The 15,813-nt window shown below is 61.4% G+C and overlaps 1 protein-coding gene across 1 annotated transcript; it reads left to right on the plus strand.

The window, feature by feature from the left end:
• The first annotated feature begins 1,902 nt into the window (after nt 1-1,902).
• Nucleotides 1,903-15,022, plus strand: LOC142074653 (sodium/glucose cotransporter 2-like). Its single transcript, XM_075135414.1, has 12 exons — nt 1,903-1,959; nt 2,691-2,795; nt 4,119-4,224; nt 4,766-4,846; nt 5,991-6,190; nt 7,336-7,471; nt 10,176-10,283; nt 11,325-11,475; nt 12,642-12,810; nt 12,904-13,119; nt 14,505-14,604; nt 14,740-15,022. Exons 1-12 carry the CDS (start codon nt 1,903-1,905, stop codon nt 14,925-14,927), a joined length of 1,617 nt encoding a protein of 538 aa, XP_074991515.1. The 3' UTR covers nt 14,928-15,022.
• The last annotated feature ends 791 nt before the right edge of the window (nt 15,023-15,813 follow it).

Genomic DNA, 15,813 nt, shown 5'->3' on the forward strand with positions numbered 1-15,813 from the left:
CCCAAACCGCCATAGCCCCCCATAACCCCTATGGACCCTCATAACCCCCCAGAGCCCCCCATAGCCCCCATAGCCCCCTAGAGCCCCCCATAACCCCTATAGACCCTCAAAACCCCCCATAGGCCCCCTATAGCCCCCATAACCCCCTATAGACCCCTACAGACCCTCATAACCCCCTATAGCCACCTATAGACCCCTATAGCCCCCCATAGCCCCCCAAACCCCCTACACCCCCCATAACCCCCTATACCCCCCATAACCCCCTATAGACCCCTATAGACCCTCATAACCCCCTCTAGCTGCCTATAGACCCCTATAGCCACCCATACCCTCTCATAGCCCCCCTATAGCCCTCTATAGCCCCCCTATAGCCCCCCTATAGCCCCCATAACCCCCTATAGCCCCCTATCCCTACCCCTATAGCCCCCTATAATCCCTATAGCCCCCATAACCCCCTATAGCCCCCCATAGCCCCCCATAACCTCTCATAGCCCCCCTATAGTCCCCATAACCCCCTATAGCCCCCCTATAGCCCCCATAATCCCCTATAGCCCCCCTCTCATAAACCCCCTATAGACCCCTATAGCTCCCCATAACCTCTCATAGCCCCCCTATAGCCCCCATAACCCCTATAGCCCCCTGTAGCCCCCCATAACCTCTCATAGCCCCCTATAGCCCCCATAACCCCCTATAGCCCCGCTATAGCCCCCATAATCCCCTATAGCCCCCCTATAGCCCCCCTATAGCCCCCATAACCCCCTATAGCCCCCTGTAGCCCCCCATAACCTCTCATAGCCCCCCTATAGTCCCCATAACCCCTTATAGCCCCCTATAGCCCCCATAATCCCCTGTAGCCCCCCTATAGCCCCCATAACCCCCTATAGCCCCCTGTAGCCCCCATAACCTCTCATAGCCCCCCTATAGTCCCCATAACCCCCTATAGCCCCGCTATAGCCCCCATAATCCCCTATAGCCCCCCTATAGCCCCCCTATAGCCCCCATAACCCCCTATAGCCCCCTGTAGCCCCCCATAACCTCTCATAGCCCCCCTATAGTCCCCATAACCCCTTATAGCCCCCCTATAGCCCCCATAATCCCCTATAGCCCCCTATAGCTCCCCATAACCTCTCATATAACCCCCTATAGACCTCTATAGCTCCCCATAACCTCTCATAGCCCCGTATAGCCCCCCTATAGCCCCCCTATAGCCCCCATAACCCCCTATAGCCCCCTGTAGCCCCCCATAAGCTCTCATAGCCCCCCTATAGTCTCCATAACCCCCTATAGCCCCCCTATAGCCCCCATAATCCCCTATAGACCCCTATAGCTCCCCATAACCTCTCATATAACCCCCTATAGCCCCCCTATAGCTCCCCATAACCTCTCATAGCCCCCCTATAGCCCCCATAACCCCCTATAGCCCCCTGTAGCCCCCCATAACCTCTCATAGCCCCCCATAGCCCCCATAACCCCTGTAGCCCCCCATAACCTCTCATAGCCCCCCTATAGCCCCCATAACCCCCTATAGCCCCCCATAACCTCTCATAGCCCCCCTATAGCCCCCATAATCCCCTATAGCCCCCCTATAGCCCCCCATAACCTCTCATAGCCCCCCTATAGCCCCCCTATAGCCCCCCATAACCTCTCATAGCCCCCCTATAGCCCCCCTATAGCTCCCCATAACCTCTCATAGCCCCCTATAGCCCCCCTATAGCCCCCCATAACCTCTCATAGCCCCCCCATAGCCCCCCCAGTTACGCCCCCCCAGGGCCCCTCCTCCACCCCCCCCCGTAATATCCCCACCTGGCCCCGCCCCTTTCCCTTGGCCCCTCCCCCGTGACCCCGCCCCCCGTGACCCCGCCCCCCCGTGACCCCGCCCCCTTGCCCCGCCCCCCGCAGGGCATGTTCATCGTCCTGCTGCTGGGCTGGGTCTTCGTCCCCATTTACCTGCGGGCGGGGGTGAGCGCGGGGGGCGGGGCCTCGGGGAGGGGGAGGGGCTCCGGGGGGGAGGGGCACCGGGGAGGGGGAGGGGCATGGGGAGGGGCATCGGGGACTGGCATTGGGGGGAGGGGCATTGGGGGAGGGGCGCCGGGGGGAGGGGCACGGGGAGGGGGAGGGGCATTGGGAGGGGCATCGGGGAGGGGCGCCGGGGGGAGGGGCACGGGGAGGGGGAGGGGCATTGCAGGGGGGGGGGCATCGGGGAGGGGGAGGGGCATCGGGGAGGGGCATTGGGGGAGGGGCACTGGGGGAAGGGTACGGGGAGGGGGAGGAGCATTGGGGAGGGGGAGGGGCACCGGGGGGAGGGGCACAGGGGAGGGGGAAGGGCATTGGGGAGGGGGAGGGGCACCGGGGGGGAGGGGCACAGGGGAGGGGAGGGGCATTGGGGGCATCGGGGAGGGGTATTGGGGAGGGCATTGGGGGAGGGGCATTGGGGAGGGGGAGGGGCACGGGGGGAGGGGCACGGGAGGGGGAGGGGCGCGGGAGGGCGAGGGGCATCGGGGAGGGGGAGGGGAGGGGATTGGGGGAGGGGCATCGGGGAAAGGGAGGGGCATTGGGGGGGGGGGAGCCGCGGGGGAGGGGCATTGGGGGTGGGGCATTGAGGAGGGGCGGGGGAAGGGCGCGGGGGGAGGGGCGGGGTGGGGGAGGGGCCACAGGTCCCCGCCCACTCCCCCCCCCCCCCCCCCCCCCAGGTCTCCACCATGCCCGAGTACCTGGGGAAGCGATTCGGGGGGGGGCGGATCCAGCTGTACCTGGCGCTGCTCTCCCTCGGCCTATACGTCTCCACCAAGATCTCCGTAGGGCCTATAGGGGGCTATAGGGGCTATCGGGGCTATCGGGGCTGTAGGGGCTGGGGGCGGGGTCTATAAGGGCCGGGGGTCATTGGGGAGGGGTCTTCTAGGGGGGCTGAGGGGGGCCTGAGGGGGGCCCCTCTTAAGGGGTGGGGGGAATCTAGAGGGGCTGGGGGAATCTATAGGGGCTGGGGGGACCTATAGGGGCTGGGAGGGGGCTATAGGGGCTAAAGGGGGTCTATAAGGGCTGGGGGTCGTTGGGGAGGGGTCTTCTAGGGGGGCTGAGGGGGGCCCAAGTGGGGCTGGGGAGGACCTATAGGGGGGCTAAAGGGGGATCTATAGGGGCTGGGGGGACCTATAGGGGCTGGGAGACCCTCTATAGGGGTTAAAGGGGGTCTATAAGGGCCGGGGGTCATTGGGGAGGGGTCTTCTAGGGGGGCTGAGGGGGGCCTTAGGGGGGCCCCTCTTAAGGGTTGGGGGGAATCTATAGGGGCTGGGGGAATCTATAGGGGCTGGGGGGACCTATAGGGTCTGGGAGGGGGCTATAGGGGCTAAGGGGGGTCTATAAGGGCCGGGGGGTCATTGGGGAGGGGTCTTCTAGGGGGGCTGAGGGGGGCCCAAGTTGGGCTGGGGAGGATCTATAGGGGGGCTAAAGGGGGATCTATAGGGGCTGGGGGGACCTATAGGGGGGCTAAGGGGGACCTATAGGGGCTGGGGGACCCTCTATAGGGGTTAAAGGGGGTCTATAAGGGCTGGGGGTCATTGGGGAGGGGTCTTCTAGGGGGGCTGAGGGGGACCCTAGGGGGGCTGGGGAGGACCTACAGGGGGGCTAAGGGGGATCTATAGGGGATGGAGGGGTCCCTATGAGGTCTGTGGGTCCCTATGGGCTTTGGAGGGTCCCTATAGGGTCTGTGGGTCCCTATAGGTACTGAGGGGTCCCTATGGGGTTGGGGGGTCCCTATGGGTACTGAGGGGTCCCTATGGGGTTGGGGGGTCCCTATAGGTACTGAGGGGTCCCTATGTGATCTGGGGGTCCCTATAGGTACTGAGGGGTCCCTATAGGGACAGAGGGGTCCCTATGGGATCTGGGGGTCCCTATAGGTACTGAGGGGTCCCTATGGGGTCGGGGGGTCCCTATGGGATCTAGGGGTCCCTATAGGTACTGAGGGGTCCCTATGGGGTCGGGGGGTCCCTATGGGTACTGAGGGGTCCCTATGGGGTCGGGGAGTCCCTATGGGTACTGAGGGGTCCCTATGGGGTCGGGGGGTTCCTATAGGCTCGGGGGGGGGTCCCTATAGGGTCCGTCGCTATAGGCGCCGCCCCCCGCAGGTGGACATGTACTCGGGGGCCATCTTCATCCAGGAGGCGCTGGGCTGGGACCTCTACGCCGCCGTGGGGGCCCTGCTGGCCGTCACCGCCCTCTACACCGTCACCGGTGGGGGCGGGGCCGGGGGGGCGGGGCCAGAAAGGGGGCGTGGTCATATGGGGTGGGGCCAAAGGGGGTGGGGCCCCGGGGCGGGGCCCAAGGGGCTCATGTGGGGAGAGCACTGGGGGGAGCCCAGGGCAGGGGGGCGTGGCCATGGGGAGGGGCGTGGCTCGGGTGGGCAGGGCCGCAGAGGAGGGGGCGGAGCAATGTGGGCGTGGCGCTATAGGGCGGGGTCAAAGCGGGCGGGGCCCGGGGGTGGGGCCCAAGGGGGCTGGCATGCCGGTGGAAGAGCAGTGCCCAAGGCAGGGGGCGTGGCCATAGAGGAGGGGCGTGGCTTGTGTGGGCGTGGCCTTAGAAGGTTTGGGGCTATGTGGGCGGGGGCAGAGGGGGTGGGGCCCAAGGGGGGTGGGAGCTGGTGGGGAAAAGGGGCGGGGGCTGATGGGCGTGGTCAGGTGGGGTGTGACAAAAAAGGGGGTGGGGCCTAAGTGGGCAGGTGTCGGGGGCGTGGCATGAGTGGGCGTGGCCTGATGACGGGGGGCGTGGCCTGCAGGGGGGCTGGCGGCGCTGATGTACGCAGACTTGGTGCAGACCCTCATCATCGTCGTGGGGGCCTCCGTCCTGGCCGGCTACGGTGGGACTGGGAGCACTGGGAACACTGGGAGGGGACTGGGAGGGGACTGGGAGGGAACTGGAGAGCACTGGGAGAAGATTGAGGGGGACTGGGAGGCACTGGGAGCACTGGGAGGGAACTGGGAGGGAACTGAGGAGCACTGGGAGAAGATTGAGGGGGACTGGGAGGCACTGGGAGCACTGGGAGGGAACTGGGAGGGAACTGAGGAGCACTGGGAGAAGATTGAGGGGGACTGGGAGCACTGGGAGGGAACTGGGAGGGAACTGAGGAGCACTGGGAGAAGATTGAGGGGGACTGGGAGACACTGGGAGCACTGGGAGGGAACTGGGGAGCACTGGGAGAAGATTGAGGGGGACTGGGAGGCACTGGGAGGGGACTGGGAGGCACTGGGAGGGGATTGAGAGTCACTGGGAGGGGACTGGGAGGAGACTGGGGGATACTGGGAGGGAACTGGGAGACACTGGGAGCACTGGGAGGGGACTGGGAGGCACTCGGAGGTGCTGGGAGGGGACTGGGGAGGTGCTGGGAGACACTGGGAGCACTGGGAGGGGACTGGGGCGCACTAGGAGAAAATTGAGAGGAATTGGAAGGGACTGGGAGGGGACTGGGGAGTACTGGGAGGGACTGGGGGGGCTTACTGGTCTATACTGGTCTATACTGGTGCTGGACCTTGTGGGGGAGCACTGGGGGAGGCACTGGGCTGTACTGGGAGCACTGGGAGGAGGCAATGGGAGCCCTGGGAAGGCATGCTGTGCCTCGCCCCTGCCCTATACTGGTCCTTAGTGGTCCGTACTGGTCTATACTGGTTCATACTGGTCTATACTGTGCTGGACCTTGTGGGGGAGCACTGGGGGAGGCACTGGGCTGTACTGGGAGCACTGGAGGAGGGAATGGGAGCCCTGGGGAGGCGTGCTGTGCCTCACCCCTGCCCTATACTGGTTCTTAGTGGTCCGTACTGGACTATACTCATTCATACTGGTCTATACTGGTCTATACTAGTGCTGGACCTTGTGGGAGAGCTCTTGGGGGGCACTGGGCTGTACTGGGAGCACTGGGAGGAGGCAATGGGAGCCCTGGGGAGGCATGCTGTGCCTCCCCCCTGCCCCATACTGGTCCTTACTGGTCCATACTGGGCCCCCCCCAGCGCTGGGCGCTGTGGGGGGCTATGAGGGGCTGGTGGAGCGCTACCCCCTGGCGCTGCCCCCCAACGTGACGGGTCCCTGCGGCCGCCCCCGCCCCGACGCCTTCCACCTCCTGCGTCATCCCAGTACCGGGGACCTGCCCTGGCCCGGCCTCCTCCTGGGACTGGGAATCATCTCCGCCTGGTACTGGTGTACCGACCAGGTAGGACTGGGAGGCACTGGGAGGGCACTTGGAGGCACTGGGAGGGGATTGGGAGGGACTGGGAGGCACTGGGAGGGCACTTGGAGGCACTGGGAGGGGATTGGGAGGGACTGGGAGGCACTGGGAGGGCACTTGGAGGCACTGGGAGGGGATTGGGAGGGACTGGGAGGCACTGGGAGGGGTTTGGAAGGTATTGGGAGGAGACTGGGCAGCACTGGGAGGGGATTGGGGGCCACTGGGAGGGTCTGGGAGGCACTGGGAGGGTATTGGGAGGTGCTGGGAGGCATTGAGAAGGGATTGAGGGGCACTGGGAGGGGATTGGGAGGGACTGGGAGGCACTGGGAGGGGATTCAGGGCCACTGGGAGGAGACTGGGAGCACTGGGAGGGGATTGGGAGGTGCTGGGAGGTACTGGGAGGCACTGGGAGGGGATTGGGAGGTGCTGGGAGGCACTGAGAGGCATTGAGAAGGGATTGAGGCACACTGGGAGGGGACTGGAGGGCACTGGGAGGGGACTGGGAGGCACTGGGAAGGGATTGGGGGTCACTGGGAGGGACTGGGGGGCACTGGAAGAGGATTGGGGGTCACTGGGAGGGGACTGAGAGGCACTGGGAGGGGACTGAGAGGCACTGGGAGGGGATTGAGGGGCACTGGGAGGCACTGGGAGAGGATTGAGGGGTACTAGGAAGAACTGGGAGGTACTGGGAGGGGACTGAGAGGCACTGGGAGGGGATTGAGGGGCACTGGGAGGCACTGGGAGAGGATTGAGGGGTGCTAGGAAGAACTGGGAGGTGCTGGGAGGCACCGGGAGGGGACTGGGGGGAGATTGGGGGGCACTGGGAGGCACTGGGAGAGGATTGAGGGGTGCTAAGAGGAACTGGGAGGGGATTGGGAGGCACTGGGAGGGGATTGAGGGGTACTGGGAGACACTGGGAGGGCACTGGGAGGCCCTGAGAAGAGATTGAGGGGCAGTAGAAGGCACTGGGAAGCACTGGGAGGGGACTGGGAGGCACTGGGAGGGCATTTGGAGGCACTGGGGTGTAACTGGGAGGCACCAGGGCAGCACTGGAAGCACTGGGAGTGAATGGGAGGGGCTCTGCCCTCCCGGTTGCCATGGCAACCTCCCCCCAATCCCCCCCCCCCCAGGTGATCGTGCAGCGCTGCTTGGCCGGCCGCTCGCTGACCCACGTCCGCGCCGGCTGCGTCGTCTGCGGTTACCTCAAAGTGCTGCCCATGTTCCTCATGGTGCTGCCTGGCATGGCCGCCCGAGTCCTCTTCCCTGGTCAGCCACCCCACGCCCACCCCACCACCACCCCAACCTGCCCAAGATGGCCGCCCAACATGGCCGCCATGTCCTTTTCCCTAGGGAGACCTATCTTGAGCCATAATTATTCCCACGGCCGCTCCATGGCCACCCTGGTGTCCCCCCCAACCTTCCTTCACCAACCCAAGATGGCCGCCCAACATGGCTGCCATGTCTTCTTCACCAGGGAGACTGCTCTTGACCCATAACTGCCTCCACAGCTACCCCATGGCCACCCCATGGCCACCCTGGTGTCCCCCAACCTTCCTTGGCCAACCCAAGATGGCCGCCCAAGATGGCCGCTCACGTCTTCTTCCCCAATGAGCCCCATCTTGACCCATAATTTATCCCCTTGGCCAATCCACGGCCACCCCGTGACCACCCTGGTCTGCCCCGGCCCTCTTTGGCCTACCCAACATGGCCACCCAACGTGGCCACCTAACATGGCTGCCCAACATGGCCATCCAAAATGGCTACCCAACATGGCCGCCCAATATGGCCACTCAAGATGGATGCCCGGCATGGCTACCCAACATGGCCGCCCAATATGGCCGCCCAATATGGCCGCCCAATATGGCCACCCAATATGGCCACCCAATATGGCTGCCCAATATGGCCGCTCAATATGGCCACCAAATATGGCCACCCAATATGGCTACCCAACATGGCTGCCCAACATGGCTACCCAACATGGCTACCCAACATGGCCACCCAACATGGCTGCCAGCCATGGTGGCCCAACATGGCCACCAAAGATGGCCGCCCCACACGGCTCCCCAGGGAGCCCCACTGCGACCCATAAATGCCCCCGCAGCCGCCCCAGAATCCCTCTGTACCCCCATAATCCCCCATCATCCCCCCTAAATCCCCCCAACTCCCCCTGCATCCCATAATCCCCCCATAATCCCCCACAATCCCCCATAATCCCCCCTATATCCCATAATCTCCCCATAATCCCCCCTAATAACCCCCTATATCCCATAATCCCCATAATCCCGCAACAATCCCCCCATAATCCTCCCTATATCCCATAATCCCCCCACAATCCCCCATAATCTCCCCATACCCCCTCAATATCCCATAATCCCCCACAATCCCCCATAATCCCCCCATAATCCCCCCTATATCCCATAATCCCCCCATAATCCCCCATAATCTCCCCTAATAACCCCTTATATCCCATAATCCCCCGTAATTCCCCCATAATCCCCCCTAACTCCCCCCTATATCCCATAATCCCCCACAATCCCCCCATAATCCTCCCTATATCCCATAATCCCCCATAATCCCCCATAATCCCCCCTAATAACCCGCTATATCCCATAATCCCCCCATAATCCCCCATAATCCCCTATGATCCCCCTAATAACCCCCTACATCCCATAATCCCCCCCATAATCCCCCACAATCCCCCATAATCTCCCCATACCCCCCCTATATCCCATAATCCCCCACAATCCCCCCGTAATCCCCCCATAATCCCCCCTATATCCCATAATCCCCCCATAATCCCCCATAATCTCCCCTAATAACCCCTTATATCCCATAATCCCCCGTAATCCCCCCATAATCCCCCCTAACTCCCCCCTATATCCCATAATCCCCCATAATCCCCCATAATCTCCCCATACTCCCCCTATATCCCATAATTCCCCATAATCCCCCATAATCCCCCATAATACCCCCATAATCCCCCCTATATCCCATAATCCCCCCATAATCCCCCCATAATCCCCCATGATGCCCCCTAATAACCCCCTATTTCCCATAATTCTCCATAATCCCCCATAATCCCCCCATAATCCCCCATAATCCCCCATAATACCCCCATAATCCCCCCTATATCCCATAATCCCCCCATAATCCCCCCATAATCCCCCATAATCCCCCCTAATAACCCCCTATATCCCATAATCCCCCCATAATCCCCCCATAATCCCCTATGATCCCCCCTAATAACCCCCTACATCCCATAATCCCCCGTAATCCCCCATAATCCCCCCTAACTCCCCCCTATATCCCATAATCCCTCCATAATCCCCCCATAATCCCCCATAATCCCCTATGATCCCCCCTAATAACCCCCTATATCCCATAATCCCCCGTAATCCCCCCATAATCCCCCCTAACTCCCCCCTATATCCCATAATCCCTCCATAATCCCTCCATAATCCCCCATAATACCCCCATAATCCCCCCTATATCCCATAATCCCCCCATAATACCCCCATAATCCCCCATAATCCCCCCTAATAACCCCCTATATCCCATAATCCCCCATAATCCCCCATAATCCCCCATAATCCCCCATAATACCCCCATAATCCCCCTATATCCCATAATCCCCCCATAATCCCCCCATAATCCCCCATAATCTCCCCTAATAACCCCCTATATCCCATAATCCCCCATAATCCCCCATAATCCCCCATAATCCCCCAATAATCCCCCATGATCTCCCCTAATAACCCCCTATATCCCATAATCCCCCATAATCCCCCATAATCCCCCAATAATCCCCCATAATCTCCCCTAATAACCCCCTATATCCCATAATCCCCCATAATCCCCCATAATCCCCCATAATCCCCCGTAATCCCCCCCTAACGCCCCCTGTAGCCCCCTGGCGGCCCCCCCCGGGGGCCAGCAGGGGGCTCCCCGCTGACGCCCTGCTGCCCCCTAGAGGTGGTGGGGTGCGCAGACCCCCAGGGCTGCCGGCGGGCCTGCGGGACCCCCGTGGGCTGCTCCAACGTCGCCTACCCCCGCCTGGTCCTCACCCTCCTGCCCCCCGGTGCGCACCCGCTATCAGGGCTATTAGGCCGTTATTAGGGCTATTAGGGAGTTATTAGGGCTATTAGGGAGTTACTAGGGCATTATTAGGGCTAGTAGGGCAATATTAGGGCGTTATTAGGGCTATTAGGGAGTTATTAGGGCGTTATTAGGGATGTTAGGGCATTATTAGGGCGTTATTAGGGCTATTAGTGAGTTATTAGGGCATTATTAGAGCTAGTAGGGCCTTATTAGGGCGTTATTAGGGCTATTAGGGAGTTATTAGGGCATTATTAGAGCTAGTAGGGCAATATTAGGGCGTTATTAGGGTTATTAGGGAGTTATTAGGGCGTTATTAGGGATGTTAGGGCATTACTAGGGCGTTATTAGGGCTATTACGGAGTTATTAGGGCGTTATTAGGGCTATTAGGGAGTTATTAGGGCTATTAGAGTGTTATTAGGGGCTATTAGGGCGTTACTAGGGCGTTATAGGGGACTATTAGGGCTACTGAGGGCTATTAGGACATTATTAGGAGCTATTAGGAGGTTATTAGGAGCCATTAGAGCTGTTAGGGGGCTAATACAGAGTTATTAGGGACTATTAGGAGACTATTAGGGGGTTATTAGGGGCTATTAGGAGGTTATTAGGGGGTTATTACGGGATAGTAGGGCTATTAGGGGGTTATTAAGGTCTATTAGGAGGCAATTAGGGGGTTATTAGGGGCTAATAGGGCATTATTAGGAGCTATTAGGGCTATTAGGAGACTATTAGGGGGTTATTAGGGGCTATTAGGAGGTTATTAGGGAACTATTAGGGGCTATTAGGGCATTATTATGAGCTATTAGGGCTATTAGGAGACCATAAGAGCTATTGGGGGCTATTAGGAGGTTATTAGGGGTTACTGGAAGGCTATTAGGGGGTTATTAGCAGCTATTAGAGGGCTATTAGGGCATTCTTAGAGGTTATTAGGGGCTATTAGAGCATTATTTGGGGCTATTAGGGGCTATTAGGGTGCTATTGGGGGGTTCCTCGTTCTGACACACCCCCCCCGGTACCCCCCAGGCCTGCGCGGGCTGATGCTGGCGGTGGTCCTGGCCGCCCTCATGTCCTCCCTGGCCTCCATCTTCGCCAGCGCCGGGGCCCTCTTCACCCTCGACATCTACAAGCGCCTCCGGCCCAGCGCCGGACCCCGGCACCTCCTGATGGCTGGCAGGTGGGGGGACCCCGATATCTGGGGGGAGACCCCGGCATCTGGGGGGGGGACCCTGGTGGCTGGGAGGGGACCCCGGAGGCCGGGAAGGGGGGACCCAGGTGTTGGGGGGCTCAAGTCAACGGGGTCAATGGGGACCCAGGGTCTTGGGGAGACCCAGGGGTCAAGGTTAGAGGGGATCCAGGTCTTGGGGACACCCAGGGGTCAAGGTTAGAGGGGACCCAGGGTCCTGGGGACACCCAGGGTCAAGGTTAGAGGAGACCCAGGGTCTTGGGGGGACCCAGGGTCTTGGGGACACCCAGGGGTCAAGGATAGAGGGGACCCAGGGTCTTGGGGACACCCAGGGTCAAGGTTAGAGGGGACCCAGGGTCTTGGGGACACCCAGGGGTCAGGGATAGAGGGGATCCATGGTCTTGGGGACACCCAAGGTCAAGGTTAGAGGGGACCCAGGGTCTTGGGGACACCCAAGGGTCAAGGATAGAGGGGACCCAGGGTCTTGGGGACACCCAGGGTCAAGGTTAGAGGGGACCCAGGGTCTTGGGGACACCCAGGGGTCAAGGTTAGAGGGGACTCAGGTCTTGGGGACACCCAGGGGTCAGGGATAGAGGGGACCCAGGGTCTTGGGGACACCCAGGGGTCAAGGTTAGAGGGGACCCAGGGTCTTGGGTCAACTTCAGAAAGGACCCAGATGTCCAGGGCTCAAGTCAACTGGGTCAACGGGGACCCAGGGTCTTGGGGACACCCAAGGGTCAAGGTTAGAGGGGACCCAGGTCTTGGGGACACCCAGGGGTCAGGGATAGAGGGGACCCAGGGTCTTGGGGACACCCAAGGGTCAAGGTTAGAGGGGACCCAGGATCTTGGGGACATCCAGGGGTCAAGGTTAGAGGGGACCCAGGTCTTGGGGGCACCCAAGGGTCAAGGTTAGAAGGGACCCAGGGTCTTGGGGACACCCAGGGGTCAAGGTTAGAGGGGACCCAGGGTCTTGGGTCAACTTCAGAAAGGACCCAGATGTCCAGGGCTCAAGTCAACCGGGTCAACGATGACCCAGGCTCTTGCCAAGGGAGGAGCACCCAGGGGTGAAGGTTCGAGGGGGGGGCCCCCCCCCCACCTCCAGCACCCTGGGGACCCCCCCCCCCCCCCACAACCGTGTCTCCCCCCCTCCCCCGCAGGCTGTGGATCGTGGCGCTGGTGGGGCTGAGCCTGGCCTGGCTGCCGGTGGTGGAGGCGGCGCGGGGGGGGCAACTCTTCGACTACATCCAGGCCATCGCCAGTTACTTGGCCCCCCCCGTGGCCGCCGTCTTCTTCCTCGCCGTCTTCGTCCCCCGCGTCAACGAGCCCGTGAGTCCCCGTTCCCCATTCCCCTCCCCCGCCCCGAAGTAAAAAAAAGGGGGGGGCTGACATCCTTACCCCCTCCCCCCCCCACCACCCTAGGGTGCTTTTTGGGGGTTACTGGGGGGCCTGGGGTTGGGCCTGGCTCGCTTGGTACCCGAATTCGCCCTGGGGACGGGGACGTGCGGGTCCCCCGGCCGTTGTCCCCCCATCGTTTGCGGCCTCCATTACCTCCACTTCGCCGCCCTCCTCTTCCTCGCCACCGGCCTCATCGTCCTCGGCGTCTCCCTCTGCTACCCCCCCATTCCCCGTCAACACGTGAGTTTTGGGGGGGGGTGGGGGGGGGACCCAGATATCTGAGGGGGGGACCCACAAATTTGGGAGGGACCCAGGGGACTGGGAGGGACCCAGTTGTCCTGGAGGGGACCCATAAGTTTTGGGGGGGACCCAGGTGTTTGGGGGGGACCGAGGTGATCGGGGGGACCCAGACAATTGGGGGGGACCCAGGTGTCCTGGAGGGGACCCATAAGTTTTGGGGGGGACCCAGGTGTTTGGGGGGGGACCCAGTTGTCCTGGAGGGGACCCACAAGTTTTGGGGGGGACCCAGGTGTTTGGGGAGGGGACCGAGGTGATCGGGGGGACCCAGACAATTGGGGGGGACCCAGGTGTCCTGGAGGGGACCCATAAGTTTTGGGGGGGACCCAGGTGTTTGGGGGGGGACCCAGTTGTCCTGGAGGGGACCCAGAAGTTTTGGGGGGGACCCAGGTGTTTGGGGGGGACCGAGGTGATCAGGGGGACCCAGACAATTGGGGGGGAACCCAGGTGTCCTGGAGGGGACCCATAAGTTTTGGGGGGGACCCAGGTGTTTGGGGGGGGACCCAGTTGTCCTGGAGGGGACCCACAAGTTTTGGGGGGGACTCAGGTGTTTGGGGGGGACCGAGGTGATCGGGGGGACCCAGACAATTGGGGGGGACCCAGGTGTCCTGGAGGGGACCCATTAGTTTTGGGGGGGACCCAGGTGTTTGGGGGGGGCCCACATATCTGGGGGGGGGGGACACCCAGGTGTCCTGGAGGGGACCCACAAGTTTTGGGGGGACCTAGGTGTTTGGGGCGACCCAGATATTTGGGGGGGATCCAGGTATTTGGGGGGGACCCAGGTGTCCTGGAGGGGACCCACAAATTTGGGGAGGACCCAGGTGTTTGGGGGGGACCCAGATATCTGGGGGCGGGAATCTGGGTGTTTGGGGGGGACCCAGGTGTCCTGGAGGGGACCCACAAATCTGGGGGGGACCCAGGTGTTTGGGGGGGCCCAGGTGTCGGGGGGGGGGGACCCACAAATTTGGGGGGGACCCAGGTGTTTGGGGGGGGACCCAGATGATTGGGGGGGACCCAGGTGTTTGGGGGGACCCAGGTGTCCTGGAGGGAACCCACAAATTCGGGGGGACCCAGGTGTCCTGGAGGGGACCCAAGTGTTTGGGGGGGGACCCAGGCGACTGGGGGGGGACCGAGGTGATTGGGGGGGACCCAGACGCTTGGGGGGGGACCCAGGCATCTGGGGGGGGACCCAGGCATCCTGGGGGGGGACCCACAAATTTGGGAGGGACCCAGACAATTTGGGGGGACCCAGGCATTCTGGGGGGGACCCACAAATTTGGGGGGGACCCAGACGATTTGGGGGGACCCAGGCGTCTGCCTGCCCGCAGCTCCATCGCTTGGTGTTCAGCCTCCGGCACAGCCAGGAACCGCGGATCGACCTCGACCAACAACCGCCCAAGGACGGGGCCGGTGACGTCCAGCTCCAAGGTGAGGGACCCAGGAGTCGGGGGGCACCCAGGAATTTGGGGGGCACCCAGGAATTTGGGGGGCACCCAGGAGTTTGGGGAGGGTCCCAGTGGTCGGGGACCCAGAGCTCAACCCTTCTTCCCCCGCTTTATCCAGATGTGGAGGCGGAGCCAGCTGGCCAGGGGGCGGAGCCTGTTGGCCAAGGGGTGGGGCCAACTGGGGCAGGGGGTGGGGCTGAGACCCCGGCTCCACCCCCCGAGGACCCGGTGTGGAGCCGCGTGGTGGACGTCAACGCCTTGATCCTGATGGCCGTCGCGTTCTTCCTCTGGGGTTACTTCGCCTGAGAAGCCCCCCCAAATCCCCCCCAAGTGCCCCCAAATGCCCCAAAATGAGCCCAAAACGCCCCAAAACGCCCCCAAACGCCCCAAAATGAGCCCAAAACTCCCCAAAACGCTCCCAAATGCCCCAAAATGAGCCCAAAACGCCCCAAAACGAGCCCAAAACTCCCCAAAACGCCCCCAAACACCCCCAAATGAGCCCAAACCGCCCCAAAACGAGCCCAAAACGCCCCAAAATGAGCCCAAAACACCCCCAAATGAGCCCAAAACTCCCCAAAACGCCCCAAAATGCCCCCAAACGAGCCCAAAACTCCCCAAAACAAGTCCAAAACGCCCCAAAACACCCCAAAATGATCCTGAAAAGCCCCAGAACGAGACCTAAAAGCCCCAAAATGAGCCCAAAACACCCCAAAACGAGCCTAAAATGACCCAAACGAGCCCAAAACGAGTCCAAAACACCCCCAAATGAGCCCAAAACGCCCCCAAACGAGCCCAAAACTCCCCAAAATGCCCCAAAACGAGCCCAAAACGCCCTAAAATAACCCAAAATCGGCTCAGAACAAAACTAAAATGCCCCAAAACGAGCCCCAAACGCCTCAAAACTCCCCAAAATGAGCCTGAAAAACCCCAAAATGAGCCTGAAACCCCCCAAAATGACATCACAAAGACCCAAAATAAGCTAAAACTGGCCCAAAATGAGACTGAAATGCCCCAAAACAAGAGCAAAACGCCTCAAAACTCCCCAAAATGAGCCTCAAAAGCCCAAAATGAGACCAAAAGGCTACAAATGACGTCGGAAAGACCCAAAATAAGCTAAAACCGGCCCAAAACGAGACTAAAATGCTCCAAAATGAGCCCAAAATGCTCCAAAACTCCCCAAAATGAGCCTGAA

Source organism: Calonectris borealis, chromosome 39 (genome assembly GCF_964195595.1).
Source record: "Calonectris borealis chromosome 39, bCalBor7.hap1.2, whole genome shotgun sequence".
Taxonomy (NCBI): Eukaryota; Metazoa; Chordata; class Aves; order Procellariiformes; family Procellariidae; genus Calonectris; species Calonectris borealis.

Bases quoted from the DNA above. Each gene is read 5' to 3' on its own strand.
- LOC142074653 (XM_075135414.1), top strand. From the start codon at position 1,903: ATGTTCATCGTCCTGCTGCTGGGCTGGGTCTTCGTCCCCATTTACCTG. The intron at 4,847-5,990 runs GTGGGACTGGGA...GGCCCCCCCCAG, and splicing joins CTCCGTCCTGGCCGGCTACG to CGCTGGGCGCTGTGGGGGGC. The intron at 14,605-14,739 runs GTGAGGGACCCA...CGCTTTATCCAG, and splicing joins CGGTGACGTCCAGCTCCAAG to ATGTGGAGGCGGAGCCAGCT.